The sequence below is a fragment of the Xiphophorus couchianus genome, chromosome 5 (assembly GCF_001444195.1).
Source record: "Xiphophorus couchianus chromosome 5, X_couchianus-1.0, whole genome shotgun sequence".
Classification (NCBI taxonomy): Eukaryota; Metazoa; Chordata; class Actinopteri; order Cyprinodontiformes; family Poeciliidae; genus Xiphophorus; species Xiphophorus couchianus.
Window position 1 is genome coordinate 35,080,952 of NC_040232.1, and position 15,751 is coordinate 35,096,702.

The following is a 15,751-nucleotide window of genomic DNA, read 5'->3' on the forward strand; positions in this document are numbered from 1 at the left end:
TTAACCATTTTCATGCTGACTGCAATTCCAGACTGTTCTGCCGCCAAATTTCTGTAACGTGTGCAGAGTAACGTGTTTTGAAGCTTTGCTTGGTGACAGATGGCCGGTAACTCAAAACATGTGTCTGTAAAGCCGTCTTCAACACAAAGAGCCCCCCGGTCCACTGTAGAGAGAGCTGCACCGAGACGCACGAGCGAGGGGCGGACTGATCTTACAAATGTAAACACCCCCCACACAAACAAAACCAGGGAAAAAAAACTGCAAGTATTTTTTTTGTCGTATTCTGATGGAATTATCAATTATAAAAATATCTTAATGAAATGTTGCTAGTTTTCTAGTCTGCTCCCGGAAATAAGGTCAAGTGTCACAATGTGAAAGAATGTTGTCCAAATGGCCCCTTTAATGGTTCTGCTGGGAAATATAAAAAAAACAAAAACAAAACAAAAAAAACAGTCTTTTGGCTCTGCCACCTAAAGTTGTCTGACTTTTTTTTTTCTTTTTAATTATTTAGAGATCCAGCCTTTTAAGTTGTGGAGACATTCTTCAGCCGTTTTGGACAGAAGGTCAGAAAAAGTTTAAGTTTAAAAAGTTTGTTGTTTTTTTTTTTTTTAAAACTAGTGACGCTATTCAAATGTATTTAATAATTTGGCAGCAAAGAGGGTTTTGAATTGAAAATGTTGCTCGTTTTTGTTGACATACAGTTTTGGATCAACTCAATTAAAAATTTGAATCGAGTCCCACTATTAGTCAAAATAAATGGAATATAATGATGAGAAAAATTTGCACAGAAAAAAAGAAAACACAGACAAGTCCTTAAATTATCTGGAGATAGAATATATATATATATATATATATATATATATATATATATATGGACAGTAAATAAAAAATGTACTTTCAAACGCTTTCATTCATTCATTAGTTACAGTTTAAGGCCTTGATATTTGAAGGCATTTTTTGAATAAAACATCCTTGTCCAGCTCCTGGAGTTGCCTTCAACAGGTACTTCACCAATCTGGATTACTGTGACTGTTTATGTTTCAAAGAGAAGCAAACATTAATTGGGGTGCAGTGTGACGCCACTTCCTCACAGTTTTCATTGCAGAAATAATAGAAAGCCCCGGTCCCTTCCAACTCACACTCACAAAGTCTCTTTTGCAGTACACATTGTTCATAAATCCACAAGTCTGATTAAAAAACAAAACAAAAACAAAATTTCTCCTTGTAGTTCATGCCCCTCCTTCAGACTTTCCTCCTTACTGGGGTCCAAGGCCTCCCTGTGTGCTTTGGCTGTCGCTGTTGTCCCCTCCCCAAAGTCGGTAGAACTGACTAAAGTCCACGTAGGGTGGGACCCTGCCCGTCTCGTCGGGCTGCGCTGCTTGGCTCCCTCTCTGACGAAACAGGCTTCCATCCCCCGAGCTGGAGCTGGAGCTCTGTGTTTGGGTGTTGGTGGACTGCAGGGTGGCTGTAGGGCTCTGGCTGCTGGGATGAGAAGAGGAGGAGGAGGGAGGGGAGGAAGAGAAAGTTGGGTGGCGGGGAACAGTGGAGGAGGAAGAGGAGACAGCAGGTACGAGGGTTGGGATAGACGAGGAGAACGGGGGAAAGAGGTCCATGTCACGAGTGGAGAGACAAAACAGAGAGGTGGAGAGAGGGAGGGGAGGCCGGGGAGTGGTGGAGAGAGAGGAGTCAGAGATAGAGAGAGCGAGAGAGGGAGGAGGAGGTTGGGGAAGGGGGAGTTCAATTATAGGCTGCAGGATGTCAACAGAGACTTGGCTCGCGGTCGGGTTCAGCATGCTAACGGAGTAGTGGACAAACGACAGGCAAAGACGGAGAGTAAAGGACGCAGGATGGAGAACGACAAGCCAGGGCCAGTTAAAAAAAAAAAAAAACACAAACAGAGATGTGAGTCAAACGGCAAGAGAGAGAAAGATAGAGAGAGACTGGAACTCACAAAGGAGGAGGACCTGGATAGTTATCCCTCAGAGGGTCTAAATAAAGACGATTTGCACAAACAGCAAGCATATTCAAGTGCTACTTATCATTAGCTACAGTCAGCTATACAAGAGGCTGTACAGTAAAGAGGCTGGCAAACACTTATCCTGTCAGGTAAAACATGTATAATTAATAGGGATAGAAACACTTAATCACGTCGCAATTCTCCACTAATTTCTAGTTTCAAATTATTTCTAATCGATTAGCTTAGACCTCCTTTTAGTGTTGTAGTCTGACCGCCATCCAGCAGAGGGTGCCGCTGGTCATCTTTACGCTAAGCGGAGCCACTTGATCCAGGACTCAAGATGGCGGTGACAAAGAAGAACGGAAAAAGAAACGGTCCCGACAAAGCCTCGCGAGGGTTGAAAAATGCACTTTATGCGGTTCTGTTCTGGAATATAAACCCTCGGCACGCTCTTTGTGTTATCGCCTTAATAGCGGTACGTCTGTCTATCTCTCTGTTCAAGGAGGGTTATGTGTTTCACATGTTTTATTATTTTCATGTCTTATTTTACTATTCAGCAACCTAACTGGTTCCTGATTTGATTTATAAATACGTCTGAACTAAATAACGTGAGCCACAGTATTTAATACAACTGACACAAAATAATCTTTAAATTTACTCATGTTTTTTTTTTTAATTTCACCACATGAAAAATTTATCTTGTGGAATACCGGTCGTTTCTGTTGTTACAAGAGAAAACCCAGGTTTTTAATAAGATGGCCACTTATCAATTACTCAGTCAGCGTTATGATTAATTACTTTTAGATTAACTCAGTCGATAACTCGCACCTCTAATTATTACTGCCGCAGATCAATTCTATTTTAAAATGCTGATCTAAAATGAAATAAACTAATTTAATACTTCTGTGACTAAACCTAGTGTGTTTTGCACTGCATCAGAAGCTGAAATTGAAAACGGCAAGTCTTAAATATTCTCCAAGTGGTTTTTTTTTAAGGTTAGTGTTGAGTTTTGATGACTCAAACGCCTCACTTGAAGTAGAAGGTGATCAGAATAATCTCAGTTATGCATACGCTTGTTGTTTATGTAGTGACTCTGCCTGTGCTGAGGTTTACCTGTAGCGTAACATTCTGCCACGAGTCACAGTTCCAGGTTAATCCCAAAGCAACAGCAGCAGACAGGGAAAATGATTGATTACCAAAGTGAAGATCAGCTGTCATATTTTGCGTATGAGGGAAGTGAATCTCAGTCAGAGCTAAATTATACGCAGGAAGAACAGTTTGGGGAGAAATGGCTGTTAATCTGCAAGCTAATTTAGAATGGAGTTAGCATGTCAAGACGCAGATTGTCACAAATGGCAGTGCACACAAACCGAAACCTTGGAAGTTTTGAGTTTTTATCGTTTTCTAACAAAAGGGTTCTGTCAAGCAGCTGCTTCCTGCTTGACCTTCCTGAGATCTTCCTTCTTCTTCTGTGCCATTTTCTCATATGTTGCTTGTCAGTCTTGCAAAAAAAGGACCACAGAAAAAATGTTCCACACCCGTTTAAACTCTGAACTACATTTAAACGTTCATGGCACTGCAGCTGTACTGATGGTAACTTTTCTTCCCTTCAGTGTTTCTGTCAGCTTCTTGTGGTGTGCTGCCTTCAGGAGAGCGGGACGTCAGAATATGTCACCCTCATGGTATTTACTGTGTAAACTCTGAATAACGAACGCTCTCTTTCATGAACTTATCTTCAAATTGTTATCTCGGTGGTTATATATTTACAAGATTAGAAGTTCCGTTGTCGGACTTCCCCTGATAGTGTCCAGCATTCAAATGCACATTAAAACACTTTTTAATGCAAGCTGCTATGTTGACATTACATGTCCTGCAATTAAACTAAGCATTCCACAGTTACCCATGATTGACGTGAAAACGCTAGCTAGCTAGCAGGGGTCTATTAGCAGCTATATTGGTAGCTGCAACCGCCTCAAGTCACAGATGAATTTGTTTGCATGAGACAAACTTCTGGCTGACATAAAAGTCCCATGAGAAAAAAACTGAAAAACTACATAGAATATATCAAATGACATAATCCTGCCATGACAAAATTTAAGACCTGTGATTAAGATATTAAAGGATAACTTACTTTTTTTCCAAAAACAAATTTAAGACCTTTAAATGCCTTAAATATACATAAATAAATAAAAAAAGATTTTCTAAGGATGTTTGGACACTGCAAATATTGCTGTTAGCACCTTCTGTCCTCCTCTACATGCCCTGTAGGGGGCGGTACCACTCTCATTAAGAAGCACTAGTCTATACAATGCAATGCAAAATTCAGTTGTTTTTTTTGTTTTACCAACTTTATGCAGGTTTTTTCTCTTTTTGCAGATTTACTAAAAAACTATTTGTAATCAGCTCGCCTGCATCGATATTTTGCAGAACCTCCTCTCACTGAAATAACAGCAAGTCTTTTGTCAACTACAGTGAATTTGAGTACTTTAACGCATCTAAAACTATTGTGTTTGACATATGCTATGTGTAGGAGTATTATTAAGCATTACAATACCCGTTTTCAGCTGTAAAATGATAAGCTGCCCAGATCAACCCACAGCACATGTGTGAGGAAGTAAAAACTTTGCCTAAATGTAAATAAACACAGCCGCGTAGGCTAGACGCAGGGGAGTGAAAATCAAGCGCACCTTAAAATAAATACAGCAGAGGAAGAATGAGGAAGTCTAATCTTGCTTATTTAAAATACACTTAAAATAAACTCGCCCACAGCCGTAGAAACAAAAAAATAAAGATAAAGGTTGAGCAAGGAAAACAAAATGGCAGCGTTTCGAGAAGAAGGGAAAAACATAGCAACGGAAGGAGAAAGTCAGCAGGGAGAGAAAAAAGCCAAGCTTACCCCGGTGTGGGGGTTCCTTCCTCCAGGGTGGAGGCGGTGTTAGTCCCGTTGGTCAGGGTGCTTTGACACGGCATTACCAGTGAGAGGGTCACGCTGGTTTTACTGGTGCTCTGGCTGTTGGAGTATGGCACCGAAACTGGATAGATCCGCCCGCCTGGAAGAGGTGCAAGTGAAGATGTTAAAATCTGTGGCAAAACATCCCAGTTATTCATATTTTCCACTCTGTTTAAAAGTGTTGATGGGTTGCTTAAACATGGAAATGGGACATCTTTTTTTTTTTTACATTTTCTCAAAAATATTTCCATACAACTAAACGACGATGAACGGCGTGTGATTTCAGTGAAAATTTGATTCTTGGGAATGTGTTAAAAAAAAATTGAGAAGGTTACTTTGACCTTTTTTCTTCTTGGCAACACTGATAAGAGTCGTGATTTTATTTTCTCAAGGCCCAGAACTAAACACTGAAAACAACTGTAACAATCAGAGAGATCCAGGAACAGAAACTGCTCTGAAACTCAAAAACATTCTGCAGCGAACACGGCGACATTCTTCAGACGTAACAAACATATTGTTTTGAAATTTGGAATTTATTGTTACAATAAATTTAAATTCTTATCATGATAAGTAACGATAAGTGATATGATATATCACCTGACTGTTCCCTGATTGGTACAAACACACATACCCATAATCCGATATTAAAATCCCAACTTTGTGTGAACTACTGAGTACAAATATGAGAAACGAGGGTGTTGATTTTAACAGATCTAATTTTTTCTCATTTAAAAACAAAACTAAGAAATATAAGTCTAGACATTACACAGGACAAACATAAGATATTATTTAGCAAGAGGTTGTTAGCTGAGTTTGCAAAAGAAAAAAAAACAAAACTAACCATCATATTTAAATGTTGTGAGTAGGAAATTGCCAATAATAAAAAGAAAACACTGCAGCTTTGTAGCCATTGTAGGAGTTTTTAACCTTCCCAGAATTTTCTCCGGTGCAGTGGAACGGAAATTTTACGTCTGAGAATAACACTTTCTACCTTGTGTGGGCGTGAGCGTGGCGTCCGCCAGCGGGTAATTGATCGTGCGAATGAGCAGGGTCATGTCCTCGTGCCGAGAACAGAAGGCCGCTCTCTGACGGCCGGACACGAAGACGTCGTGGTGAAGCCTCTTGACCCGCTCCACCACGGACTGAGCCACCGCCTCCAAACTGGTCTGCTGGGCCAGCTCGGCCGCTACCATGGCTACAATTTCCTACGAAGGAGAGGGGGGAGATCATTTTAAAAAATAATAGCTACATTTGAGAAGGCAAGAGGAAAAAAGATTTGAACGCCAAAAAGACGTTTCATGTGAGGCTTGAAGAGCGAAAAGAACCAAAAAAAAAAAAGCAATAGCGTTGTTGCTAACCTGGTTGACCTGCTCTGGGCCGTGGGCGGACTCGAGGCCGTTTATTAGGCCCTCTGACATCAGCAGCAGGAATCCTGTTACACCATCCAAAGGGTGGCTGCCATGGATCTCTGGCTCAGAGATGATGGGCTTCGCCTTGGCCGCACTAATGGAGAGAGACAGAAAAGCGTGAGACGAAGACAAGAGAGGACACGGTTGGCAAAATACGAGTGGAAACAGAAAAACAGCAAAAAAAAAAAACAATTAAAGTCAATACAGCAAAAGAACATTAGAGGCTCGACATCAACACCAGTTTATTATGTTGATCCTTTTATTTATGAATTATATTGGATGTTCTGCTCTCTCCTTGGCAGCAGTAAGGAGATAATTCAGTACAGATTCCATTCTGTGTCTGATGGGGGTTAAAATTAGAGCGATGCAAAAGTATTTGGATATGATTTGCCTGGATATTGGATAACCTCAGGAAATGAGGAAATGGGGGTTTATGTGTGCGTTTATGAATAAAGGACTTTAAAGAGGCTTGGCTCTGGTACAGTAATGACGGCCATGAGAAGGAGAAGTAGAGATGAGAGATTAAACACTTCCAAATACTTCCTTAATAGTCACAGCATTGATTTCGTGCAACATTAATAAAAGGAGTTTACAGACATGGAGTTTAACGATGCATTTTTCATCCAGGGTGGAACGATTATATAACATTCAACATCTGTGATTTTCTTAAAACAATTGGCTCCACAACTCTGAATTCCTTATGAATTTTCTTCAACCAGCAAAACGTGATGCAATAATCTCTCCAGGGAAATTCCTGGAGAGATTATTGCATCACGACGGACGGAGAATGTGATGACCAAGAAAACACACACACACAAAAGAAAGGCTCTGCTTCAAGCTTCACTGAAATCAAGTGCATCAAGACAAAATGCCTTCGGGGTAAAAAAATTTTTTAAAAAAGTAAAAACTTGGAAGTCTGTTAAAGTCAAGGTGAGGTTTTCAAAGCTAAGAACACTACAACAGCTGTGAAGCATGGTGGCGGTAACATCATGCTGAAGGCCGGTTTTGCTAGCATTAGTATTGGAGCGTTGAACAAAATGGATGTTATATTCAAGAAGAAGAAGAGGAGTTAGCTGCACCTTAATCAAAAAGTTGATTAAGTTGAAATTTGGGCCGAAACAGTTCTCTAAACATGTAGTTTTTTGTCATCGTGTTGGAAATTATTGACTTTTTCCCCCCCATTTTCCATAAATTTCAACATCCCACAGAAGGAAATTTATCCATCTTCTTCTCTTTGCAAAGGATTTACATTTTTTCTTTATTTTAGAATCTAAAAACAGAAAATTGCATTTACCAAAACTTTTAAGTTGTCTTTAAAAAAAAATAAAGTTTTTTTAACATTTACAGCTGTACAGTGTTATTTAGCTGGACTGAAGGCAAATATGGCTCCTAGAATAGTAAAGCATCAACAGCTACAAGAATCATGTTGCTCCTCTGACACCTTATCAAAAACATGAGTGGATATCTGTAAGTATCTGAGCCTCTTGGTGTAATTTTGCTCCTGTGTAGGTTAGAGACATCAACAAATTCAAATGTGTAGATAAATGCTTTTCCCAACCAATCAAGTTGTATGCTGTGTTATAGTAAATGGGAAGACATGCAGGTGATTTCTCAGAAATGGACAAAGCACAAAGATAACACAACATGCATGAACCAATGTAAACATAGTCAGAATGGCGACGGCAGGCGTCACCTGAGCAGATCTATCTCAGAGTAGTTGATCTTGACTCTGCTGTCTCCCAGCCGCCTGGTGCTGCTCTGTCCAGCGATCTGTCCCGCTTGCCGTATTCGAGCCGCGTCCACCCCTACGACACAGGAGACACGCCGTAGACCACAGTGGAGCGGGCATTAAACACACACACATACACATCCCCACACACACAAGACGAATCGTAAGGAGCAGAGGAAGAATGCAGTAAACGGAGGTTGGGAAAATCAAAACAACACGAGTTTTCAGCTCGACGTTTCTCTTGCTTTGAATCATTTATCATTTTCTCTCTTCTTCACTTTGTGTTGGTGTTTCACATTAAATACCAATGGAATATATTTATGTTTGTGGTTGTAATGTGACAAAATATAAAGAAGTTGGGCGTGCCGTGGTGGCGTAGCGGTTAGCGCGACCCGTATTTGGAGGCCTTGAGTCCTCGACGCGGCCGTCGCGGGTTCGACTCCCGGACCCGACGACATTTGCCGCATATCTTCCCCCCTCTCCTTCCCTGTTTCCTGTCAGCCTACTATCATATAAGGGACACCGGAGGGGTAAAAAAATATATATAAAGAAGTTGTGCAACAGCCAAAGATTAACCAGGGTTTTCTCCCAGTGTATTATAAGTCTGGCAGGACAGCAGGCTGGACTTGCTCCCCCACCAGGCTGAGAATTGTTTGCTTGTTGATTTTATTTTATTTTTTAACACCAGTAACGGTGATAGTAAAGATGGGTTAAAGAGACTCTTTATTCTATATTCTCAGCGAATAAAATGACAAAAAAAAAAACAACTTTGGACACTTTAATTAGGGTGAAATAACCAAAGTGAAAAAAATTTATATATTTATTTAAATTGTATTTGTTTTATGTTTGCCTGTTTATAAGACTTTATAGTTGGTGTTTAGGTATTATTAATAATGCCATCCAATAACGCATAATTACCTAGTAATATTTTCAAATTTCCTGTCAACTTTAAACATTTTCCACTAAAAAACACAGTTGGATGACTGTTCAGGAAACAACCTCAAGGTAAGTACTAAAAAAAATAATTTGCATTTTTTTCACGTTTAAAGTTGATTTAGGGTCTTTGTGCCAACATTTAAACGACTTATTGGGCCCTAGTGAATAACTGACTGCAGCCTCAGACCAAAGCAAAATTTCTGTAATATTTGATTTAATTTAACAAAAAAAAAAAAAACTCATACCTTATCTTTTGTTATGCTACAAATGTTTGAAAAAGTGACAAATGTATTTGTTGGGTTGAGGCTGTACTTTTTAGTTCTTTTAAAGCCTGTTGTATGGAACGAACTGTTCCTTCAGCAGAGCACGTTATTAGCATCTAGGTGAGACGGTCTGTGCTCCACTGAGAAACTCTGGACGCCTAAATGACACATTTATCCTGTAAGGAACACGTCTAACAATAACTGCTTTAATGGCAATCCTGATGCATTCATTTTCAGATTTCCACCACATCACAGATGTGAGCACGGCAACGCTCCTCACCCATTGCCGCCAGTCTTTGTAGCTCGTCTTCATTGTCGGTGCTATGTGGCCGCCCGATCTGGAGAACCTGGTTCTGACCGTCGCTGCTGGACTTACACAGCAGGACCCGGTTTGTACCTGAAACCACAAACAAAGAATTTTAACGACACGCTAAATAAGTGTTGGTCACCACAATGTGATATTTAAGAATCTGATATAAAAAAAATTAAAAATACTGTTTCTATTGGAGACATCGTGTCTGGTGGTGTGAAAAAGTAGTTCCTCCCTTCTGCTTCTTTTTGTCATAATGAAATGTTGCAGAGCAACAAGATCATTTTAGCACTAGACAAAGAAGTAACTTTATTACGTAAATCAGGATTTATTCTTCTTTATTCTTCTTACTAAGAAGAAAAGCAAACTAAACCAAAGTGGTTGTATGTAAAAAAAAAAAATACAGCTGCACGCTTTTAACTAGACCATCTAAACCTTTGTTAGTTTTTTTTTTTGAAGTGTTAAAATAATATATATATATATGTATATATGCAGTTATTTTTACACCAGATTTAACAGGAAGCACACTTTACAAAATGATCAACTTTTGTTTCTTTTTTCAATTCTGTTTTTTTTTAGTGATGAATGTTTTACATGTTTTCACACATATGAATTCAACATTCTCGGCCCTTTGTGCATGGCTGAGAATGTTCGATCCATCCATACGTTCACAAGCGTAACCATAGCGATGATTGGTTTTTCCTATTTACCATTCAGGGATTTAAATTTGGGAAACACAATAAAGAGCAAATTTTAGGGTGATCCTAAGAAAATGAAAACACAAAAAGTGTAAACAAATACGACTTAAATTAGACGAATGACAGTCAAACCGCTGCAAAATATCTAATAATTCATCTTTAAAAACATACTAGTCTGCAATACTATTGCAAAAGTTATTTCGATCTATGCTAAAAATGTCAAATGATGTCATAACGCACTTTTTGATAAGATCACAAAGCAATTTTTTAAAATGTCATGGGGACCATCAAGATGTTTTTTGACAAATAAGAAAAGAAAATTTGTTTTCTTTTTGGTCAGCAGCACTTATTTTTCTCTTGGAAATCTCCCGTTTTTGCCAGCCCTCCTTATTGCTGAGTCATAAAAAAAAATTACCTTTACAAAGAACTGCAGTTTATCTTCAAAGTTCAAAGATTTTGGTAGACCAACCACTGTGGGGAAGTTTCACTACTGCTTTGTGTATTTTCCATTTATAAATAACTTATCGGATCGTTATCGGCCGACACTAAACCTCAGATATCTGTATCGATACCAGAAGTGAACAAAGTGGAAACTTTCTTTCTCATCTGCTCTGGGAATAACATTTTTATTTACATTGTCTGTCTAATACAGACATTTTTTAATGATCTAAAAAATGTCACAAACAAGCAGAGTTGAAAGCAGCATTTTGTGTTAGACGTACTGAATCTTAACAATTGAAAATGACTGGATAAAGTTCACAACGCTTTGAGTGGAGATGTTTGTATGTTGAGCGGGGCTTTGCTGAGAACCGACTTTAATGTAAAAACATCAAAGTAGCTCTGCTATCAATACTGCAAAAACGATTACAGGGTCAAGATGCACCATAACGCAAAGAAAAGACACTTCTGCAGTATCATTACACTTTACTGAAAAACTTCATCTGAAGTTACTTTAAAAAGGCTAAAAAATAAAAAAAATTCAGGTTTCTAGCTGGGGAAGCATAAGGCAGATCAATGATTAATTAACTTTTTAAAATTACATTTCTGGGTCAGTAAGCAGATGCTACATGCAGTTCCAGAGCAACCAACAGATTTCATATCCCTAAACTGCCTCAAGCTGTGTGTTGTAACGTTCTAATCAGCCGAACAAGGCCAGTCAATGCAGCCAATTTGCTTCATGTCAATCACAATCAGGCTTCTCTATACTAGAGAAAAAAAAAAAAAAAGGAGAGAAAACATCCGCCCGTTTGTCAAGCAAGGTTTTATGTTCGTGGGGGCAAAACGTTGAAAGTTAATGTAGCGCAGCTTTTCGCTCCACACGTTCCCGGCTCTGATATGTTCAACGCAGACAAACAGCTGGCAGTCATTTACAAAGCGCACTTCCAATATGTCTCGGTACAAACCTTCCTGCTAAACTTTGAACTCCTGATCCTCCCAGCCGGCCATTCCTATGTGTAATAAATCAGTCCTAAACCTAAGCTAGCAAATTGTTTTTTTGTTGCTAAATACAGCATTAGTTACTGAGCAAACAAGATTATTTTTCTAACTTGTATCAAATACATAGAGTCAGAATTGCATCCAACTCTGACTTCCTTCAAAATTCGATCCGAACTAAGGAATAATCTCACCTTTTGCATACATGCTAATGACTTTTTAAAGACAAACCGACTGGGGCGTTACACAAACCTGTGACTGTCAACACGCTTTGTGTTATGCTGCACCTCATTATTAATAGCTGAAATTTCTGTTCTGCATCTGCATCAAACGACTCAAATCTGCATCAAGTCTGACATCTGCTGGTGGAAAGCAGGAAGCATGTTTCTTTTTTAACGATCCTTTGCAGGCAGATATACTGCCTCTTTAGTGTCGCAAATTAAAAAAATACCGCTCAGAAAGTGTACAATTTTAAATAAATAAAACATGTATGCGTACCAACATTGGCGATGTAGAGCTTATTGTTGAGAATCAGAGCCACCACCGCCGTAGCGCCTCCTGACACTTCCTGCTCCAGCTCATTCAGACGCTCCTGGACCTTCTGACTCTGAGGAGAGACAGGCAGAGAGAGACTGTGGGACGGCACATTCTGGCCAGCCGGGAAGCATTCAGAGAAATAAAAATAACAGATGATAATAAGCCGGCAAAATGGAGATGAAAGAAACTGAGAAAATCAATAAGAGAAAATAGACAGGATAACTAGAGATGCACCGATCGGTCGCAATATTGAAAAAGATTCTAGACTGGGTATCAGTGACAATGTGCCCAATCCATAAGGACAGATCTATTCAGTCTAATTCTATGCTCTGAGCCGCGTCATGCTTTATTGTTTATTTTCCATTACATTTAGAAATCCTAAATGAACTTTCTGAACCGTTTGCTGCTGTTTATTTTTGTCAGTTTCAGTTCCTCTTGTCCTCTATTCTACGACTAGTTGCACTGACTGAACAGATTAAAGTTGTGTTGGTTTTACATGTTTGGCCAAGCTTGAGAAGCTATTGGTGTATTTAAGAACTTTGTAATTCAGTACATTGTGTTTAGAAAAAATGTTTTGAGTCAATTCAGCAATTTTTCTGTATCGGATCGATTTCGGCCAATACCAAACCTCAGATGTCTATATCGGAAGTGGAAAAAAAGTGGATCGGTGCGTCTATAGGTGTAATGCAAGTGAAAACCAATGCAAAAAACAAAAAAAAAACAAAAAAAAAAACAAGTCGATTGAAGCAGGCAGGAAAACGGCAGAGAAACAGGAAAAACTACAACGAGCGAAGGAGAGCTGAGTCAGACTGATGAAGCCTTAACCTGATGTTCTTAGGTACATTACTGCTTTTTTGTATCATAAAGTCACCTCTCTATGTGTGCATACCTCATTGTGCGGCAGGAGGTAGTTGGACAGGTGAGCCTTTTTAGCCAAAGCATCACCTATTGTATTAAAGTAACTCTCCTCCACCGCCTCAAAGGCCTGTAACAAAGAGAACACGTATCATAACTCGCTCAGCGGCTCTGTAGCACATCAGAGGAGCTGCAAAAAAAAAATGATAAAACCGCTAAATCAGAAGCGAAAAAAATCCAACGAATAAAAGGTTTCACAGAAGAGATGTGACTCCACAGACAGACAGACCAGTAAACAGTCAGAAACCTGAATGAGGATCCGACGGACGTCACCGTCTGTGTGACTTGAGTTGAGCTCCCCGAGAAGGAGTTCAGCGGTCAGACACTGGGCTGCAAAGTCCGCCACCCTGCTGCCGTCGTAGCCGTTAAAAACGCCGTAGAGGAAACAGTTCTCGCCTCTGATTGGATGACAAAGCGCAAGGAACATGAGCAAAAGCTGATTGTTTTGAGAGTAGTAATGCCATATTCAAATTTAAGTCCAATAGGAATTACAAAAAAAATTTGTTAGCAGCTTGAGAAATAACATTTAACTAGCTTAATAACTTTAACAAGTTAAATTTTTCGAGTAATGGCTTTATTTACACTTTGGTTACCCAACTTTGACGCCACCTTACAGTAGACTGCAAGACTCAGAAAGGTTACCTTTGACAAGTTTGAGCCAACTTTTGAAAACTAACCCAAAGCTAGTCCTGGATAATGTAACCAGAATGTTTAGCTGCCTAAAAATAAAATACAACATGCTAATTACTGCTGGAAAAAAAAAATAATTTCAACATACAACTAAATGATATATATGACATAAACAAGATTTAATGCATTTTCATTACATCCCAAATACTTGAGTATTGTTTATATTCATAAAAATCCCCAAATATACATACAACTCAAGTTTTATATAAAGTGCAATGTTTGCAAAACATATATATAAAAAAAAGAAAGAAAAAAAAAAAGTCTTTGAGGCCCCCTGAAAAATTGCCACCGCCCCTGTAAGCCCTTTGTAAAGTCTAAGAACATTTACCATCTGACATCTAACAAAAATTTACAAAAAAAATAAAAATACATCTGTTAATTGGAGAAGCAAGGTTAAAACCAATTCATATTGAACACTACAAATATTCCCAACTGGGAAAGAAGTTCTGAAAAGAAAATGTTTCACTATCTTGATGCCAACAGCTGAGTGAAGCTGCTCTGTCTCTCACACACCGCAGCCTGAGATGCCTGTCCTCCATGGGGTGGTTCTGGGTCCCTTCACCATCCGGGCTGTACACGCAGTTGGGCGCCACTCCGACGCCACACATCTCACACAGAGGCAGGTCATCTGTCCAGCTCTGCTGCAAACAGAAAAATAAATAAATAATAAAACAGCATAAGAAAAGATGTGTAACTATTTGTTCGTTTTAACTTTTTATTTCTAAATGACGTGTGTGCTCGTGTAATATGTTGAACTACAGCTACTTAAAAAGCAGGAAAATAAGAGTTGAGCGCTAAACCGAAACTCCCCCAGGTGTTATTATGTTTAATAAAATAGTACACGCCTACTTAGCTAGTTCGCTGTAAAGAAATAAATAAGGCCAGAAAAACACGGCTCACTGCGCGTCTTGACTAATCATCACTCCTCCTGCTTGTTGTTAAACTCGAGTATATTTGTTTCCCAGTCGTTTCAAAGTGTTGTTGGTTAGCTTACTGTTAGCAAGGTAACCTACAGAGCTCTACTAAAAATAGCTACAACTGGCATTATTAAAAGGCAGTAAGTGCCAATGAAAGAGTTAAAGTAAGCAACAAAGACCCCCGAGAGACACAAACGGGGTTAAAGTGACGTCCATGAGGAATATTAGCTGCCAGTGTCAAGTATAAACAACGCTTTTCACTTACGCTTTGCATCAAAGTCTTCGGCTCTGCCGCCATGTTGGATGCTATTTGCTGCGTTCAGGATCACGGCGCAGTGTCCGATAAATTAACTTCGATTACACAAATGCACATTTATTGATGTTAAGAAATTAAAAATCGCAACAAAGGCTTTTCTTAGTTTAACTATATATTTTTTTTATTAGTTTTAATTCCTGATGTGACTCTGTCGGGAGCATCCTTGGAGTATATTCTGGATTCTAGTCATTAGACACAATACCGCTGCCTATGAAGGCAACATGCTTAAGATCTTAGCTTCAGTTTATTATAAAGTGAATCTAATAATAAAATAACATTTTAAAAATGTTTTATGGTAACAATTACCATCGTTTTTCTACTTTTAAAATTAAATGTGCGTTGCAAATGAAATATAGAGAAGGCAAATCTTCAACAGTATGGAGTGGTTTCCTCCTGAGTGGCTCCTTTAACAATACTGCCACCGTGTGGGATTGTAATGAATTACAACCAACTGAGAAAAAGTCCATACTGAAGGTCTTCACAGATTTTGATTTTGTAGGGGTCTTCAAATCCAGGCCTCAAGGCGGGACTTTTACGGTCTAAAAGTCCCGTAACTTTTAGACTGCTTCTGTTTCAATAAGTCTGAGTCAGATAATCAGGTTATCAGCAGGACTCTGGAGAACTTAACTAAGTTAACTAAAATTGTGAAATTTACAAGAGTAAATCCTGTACAGTAGCAGGTGCAAACAG

General features: G+C 39.0%; 1 protein-coding gene across 5 annotated transcripts; it reads right to left on the reverse strand.

Annotated features, from left to right (window-relative positions):
- Positions 1 to 372: 372 nt before the first annotated feature.
- tab1 (TGF-beta activated kinase 1/MAP3K7 binding protein 1) lies at positions 373 to 15,121 on the reverse strand. 5 transcript variants are annotated; one of them, XM_028016845.1, is made up of 11 exons: positions 15,011 to 15,121; positions 14,342 to 14,469; positions 13,386 to 13,536; positions 13,113 to 13,208; positions 12,185 to 12,293; positions 9,525 to 9,641; positions 8,010 to 8,121; positions 6,266 to 6,410; positions 5,899 to 6,112; positions 4,854 to 5,007; positions 373 to 1,479 (listed from the first exon to the last, which is right to left on the reverse strand). In XM_028016845.1, exons 1-11 carry the CDS (start codon positions 15,041 to 15,043, stop codon positions 1,257 to 1,259), a joined length of 1,482 nt encoding a protein of 493 aa, XP_027872646.1. In that variant the 5' UTR covers positions 15,044 to 15,121; the 3' UTR covers positions 373 to 1,256. The 5 variants fall into 5 exon arrangements, with proteins under 5 accessions (XP_027872646.1, XP_027872642.1, XP_027872645.1 ...); XM_028016841.1 differs by having other exon boundaries at positions 373 to 1,482; XM_028016844.1 differs by having other exon boundaries at positions 5,896 to 6,112.
- Between the last annotated feature and the right edge of the window lie 630 nt (positions 15,122 to 15,751).

Excerpts from the sequence above, each read along its gene's own strand:
- tab1 (XM_028016840.1), bottom strand. The coding sequence starts at position 15,043 with ATGGCGGCAGAGCCGAAGACTTTGATGCAAAGC. Across the intron at positions 13,209-13,385 it reads TCCGTCGGATCCTCATTCAG|GCCTTTGAGGCGGTGGAGGA; the intron begins GTTTCTGACTGT and ends TCTTTGTTACAG. Across the intron at positions 6,113-6,265 it reads GCCCAGAGCAGGTCAACCAG|GAAATTGTAGCCATGGTAGC; the intron begins GTTAGCAACAAC and ends TCTCCTTCGTAG.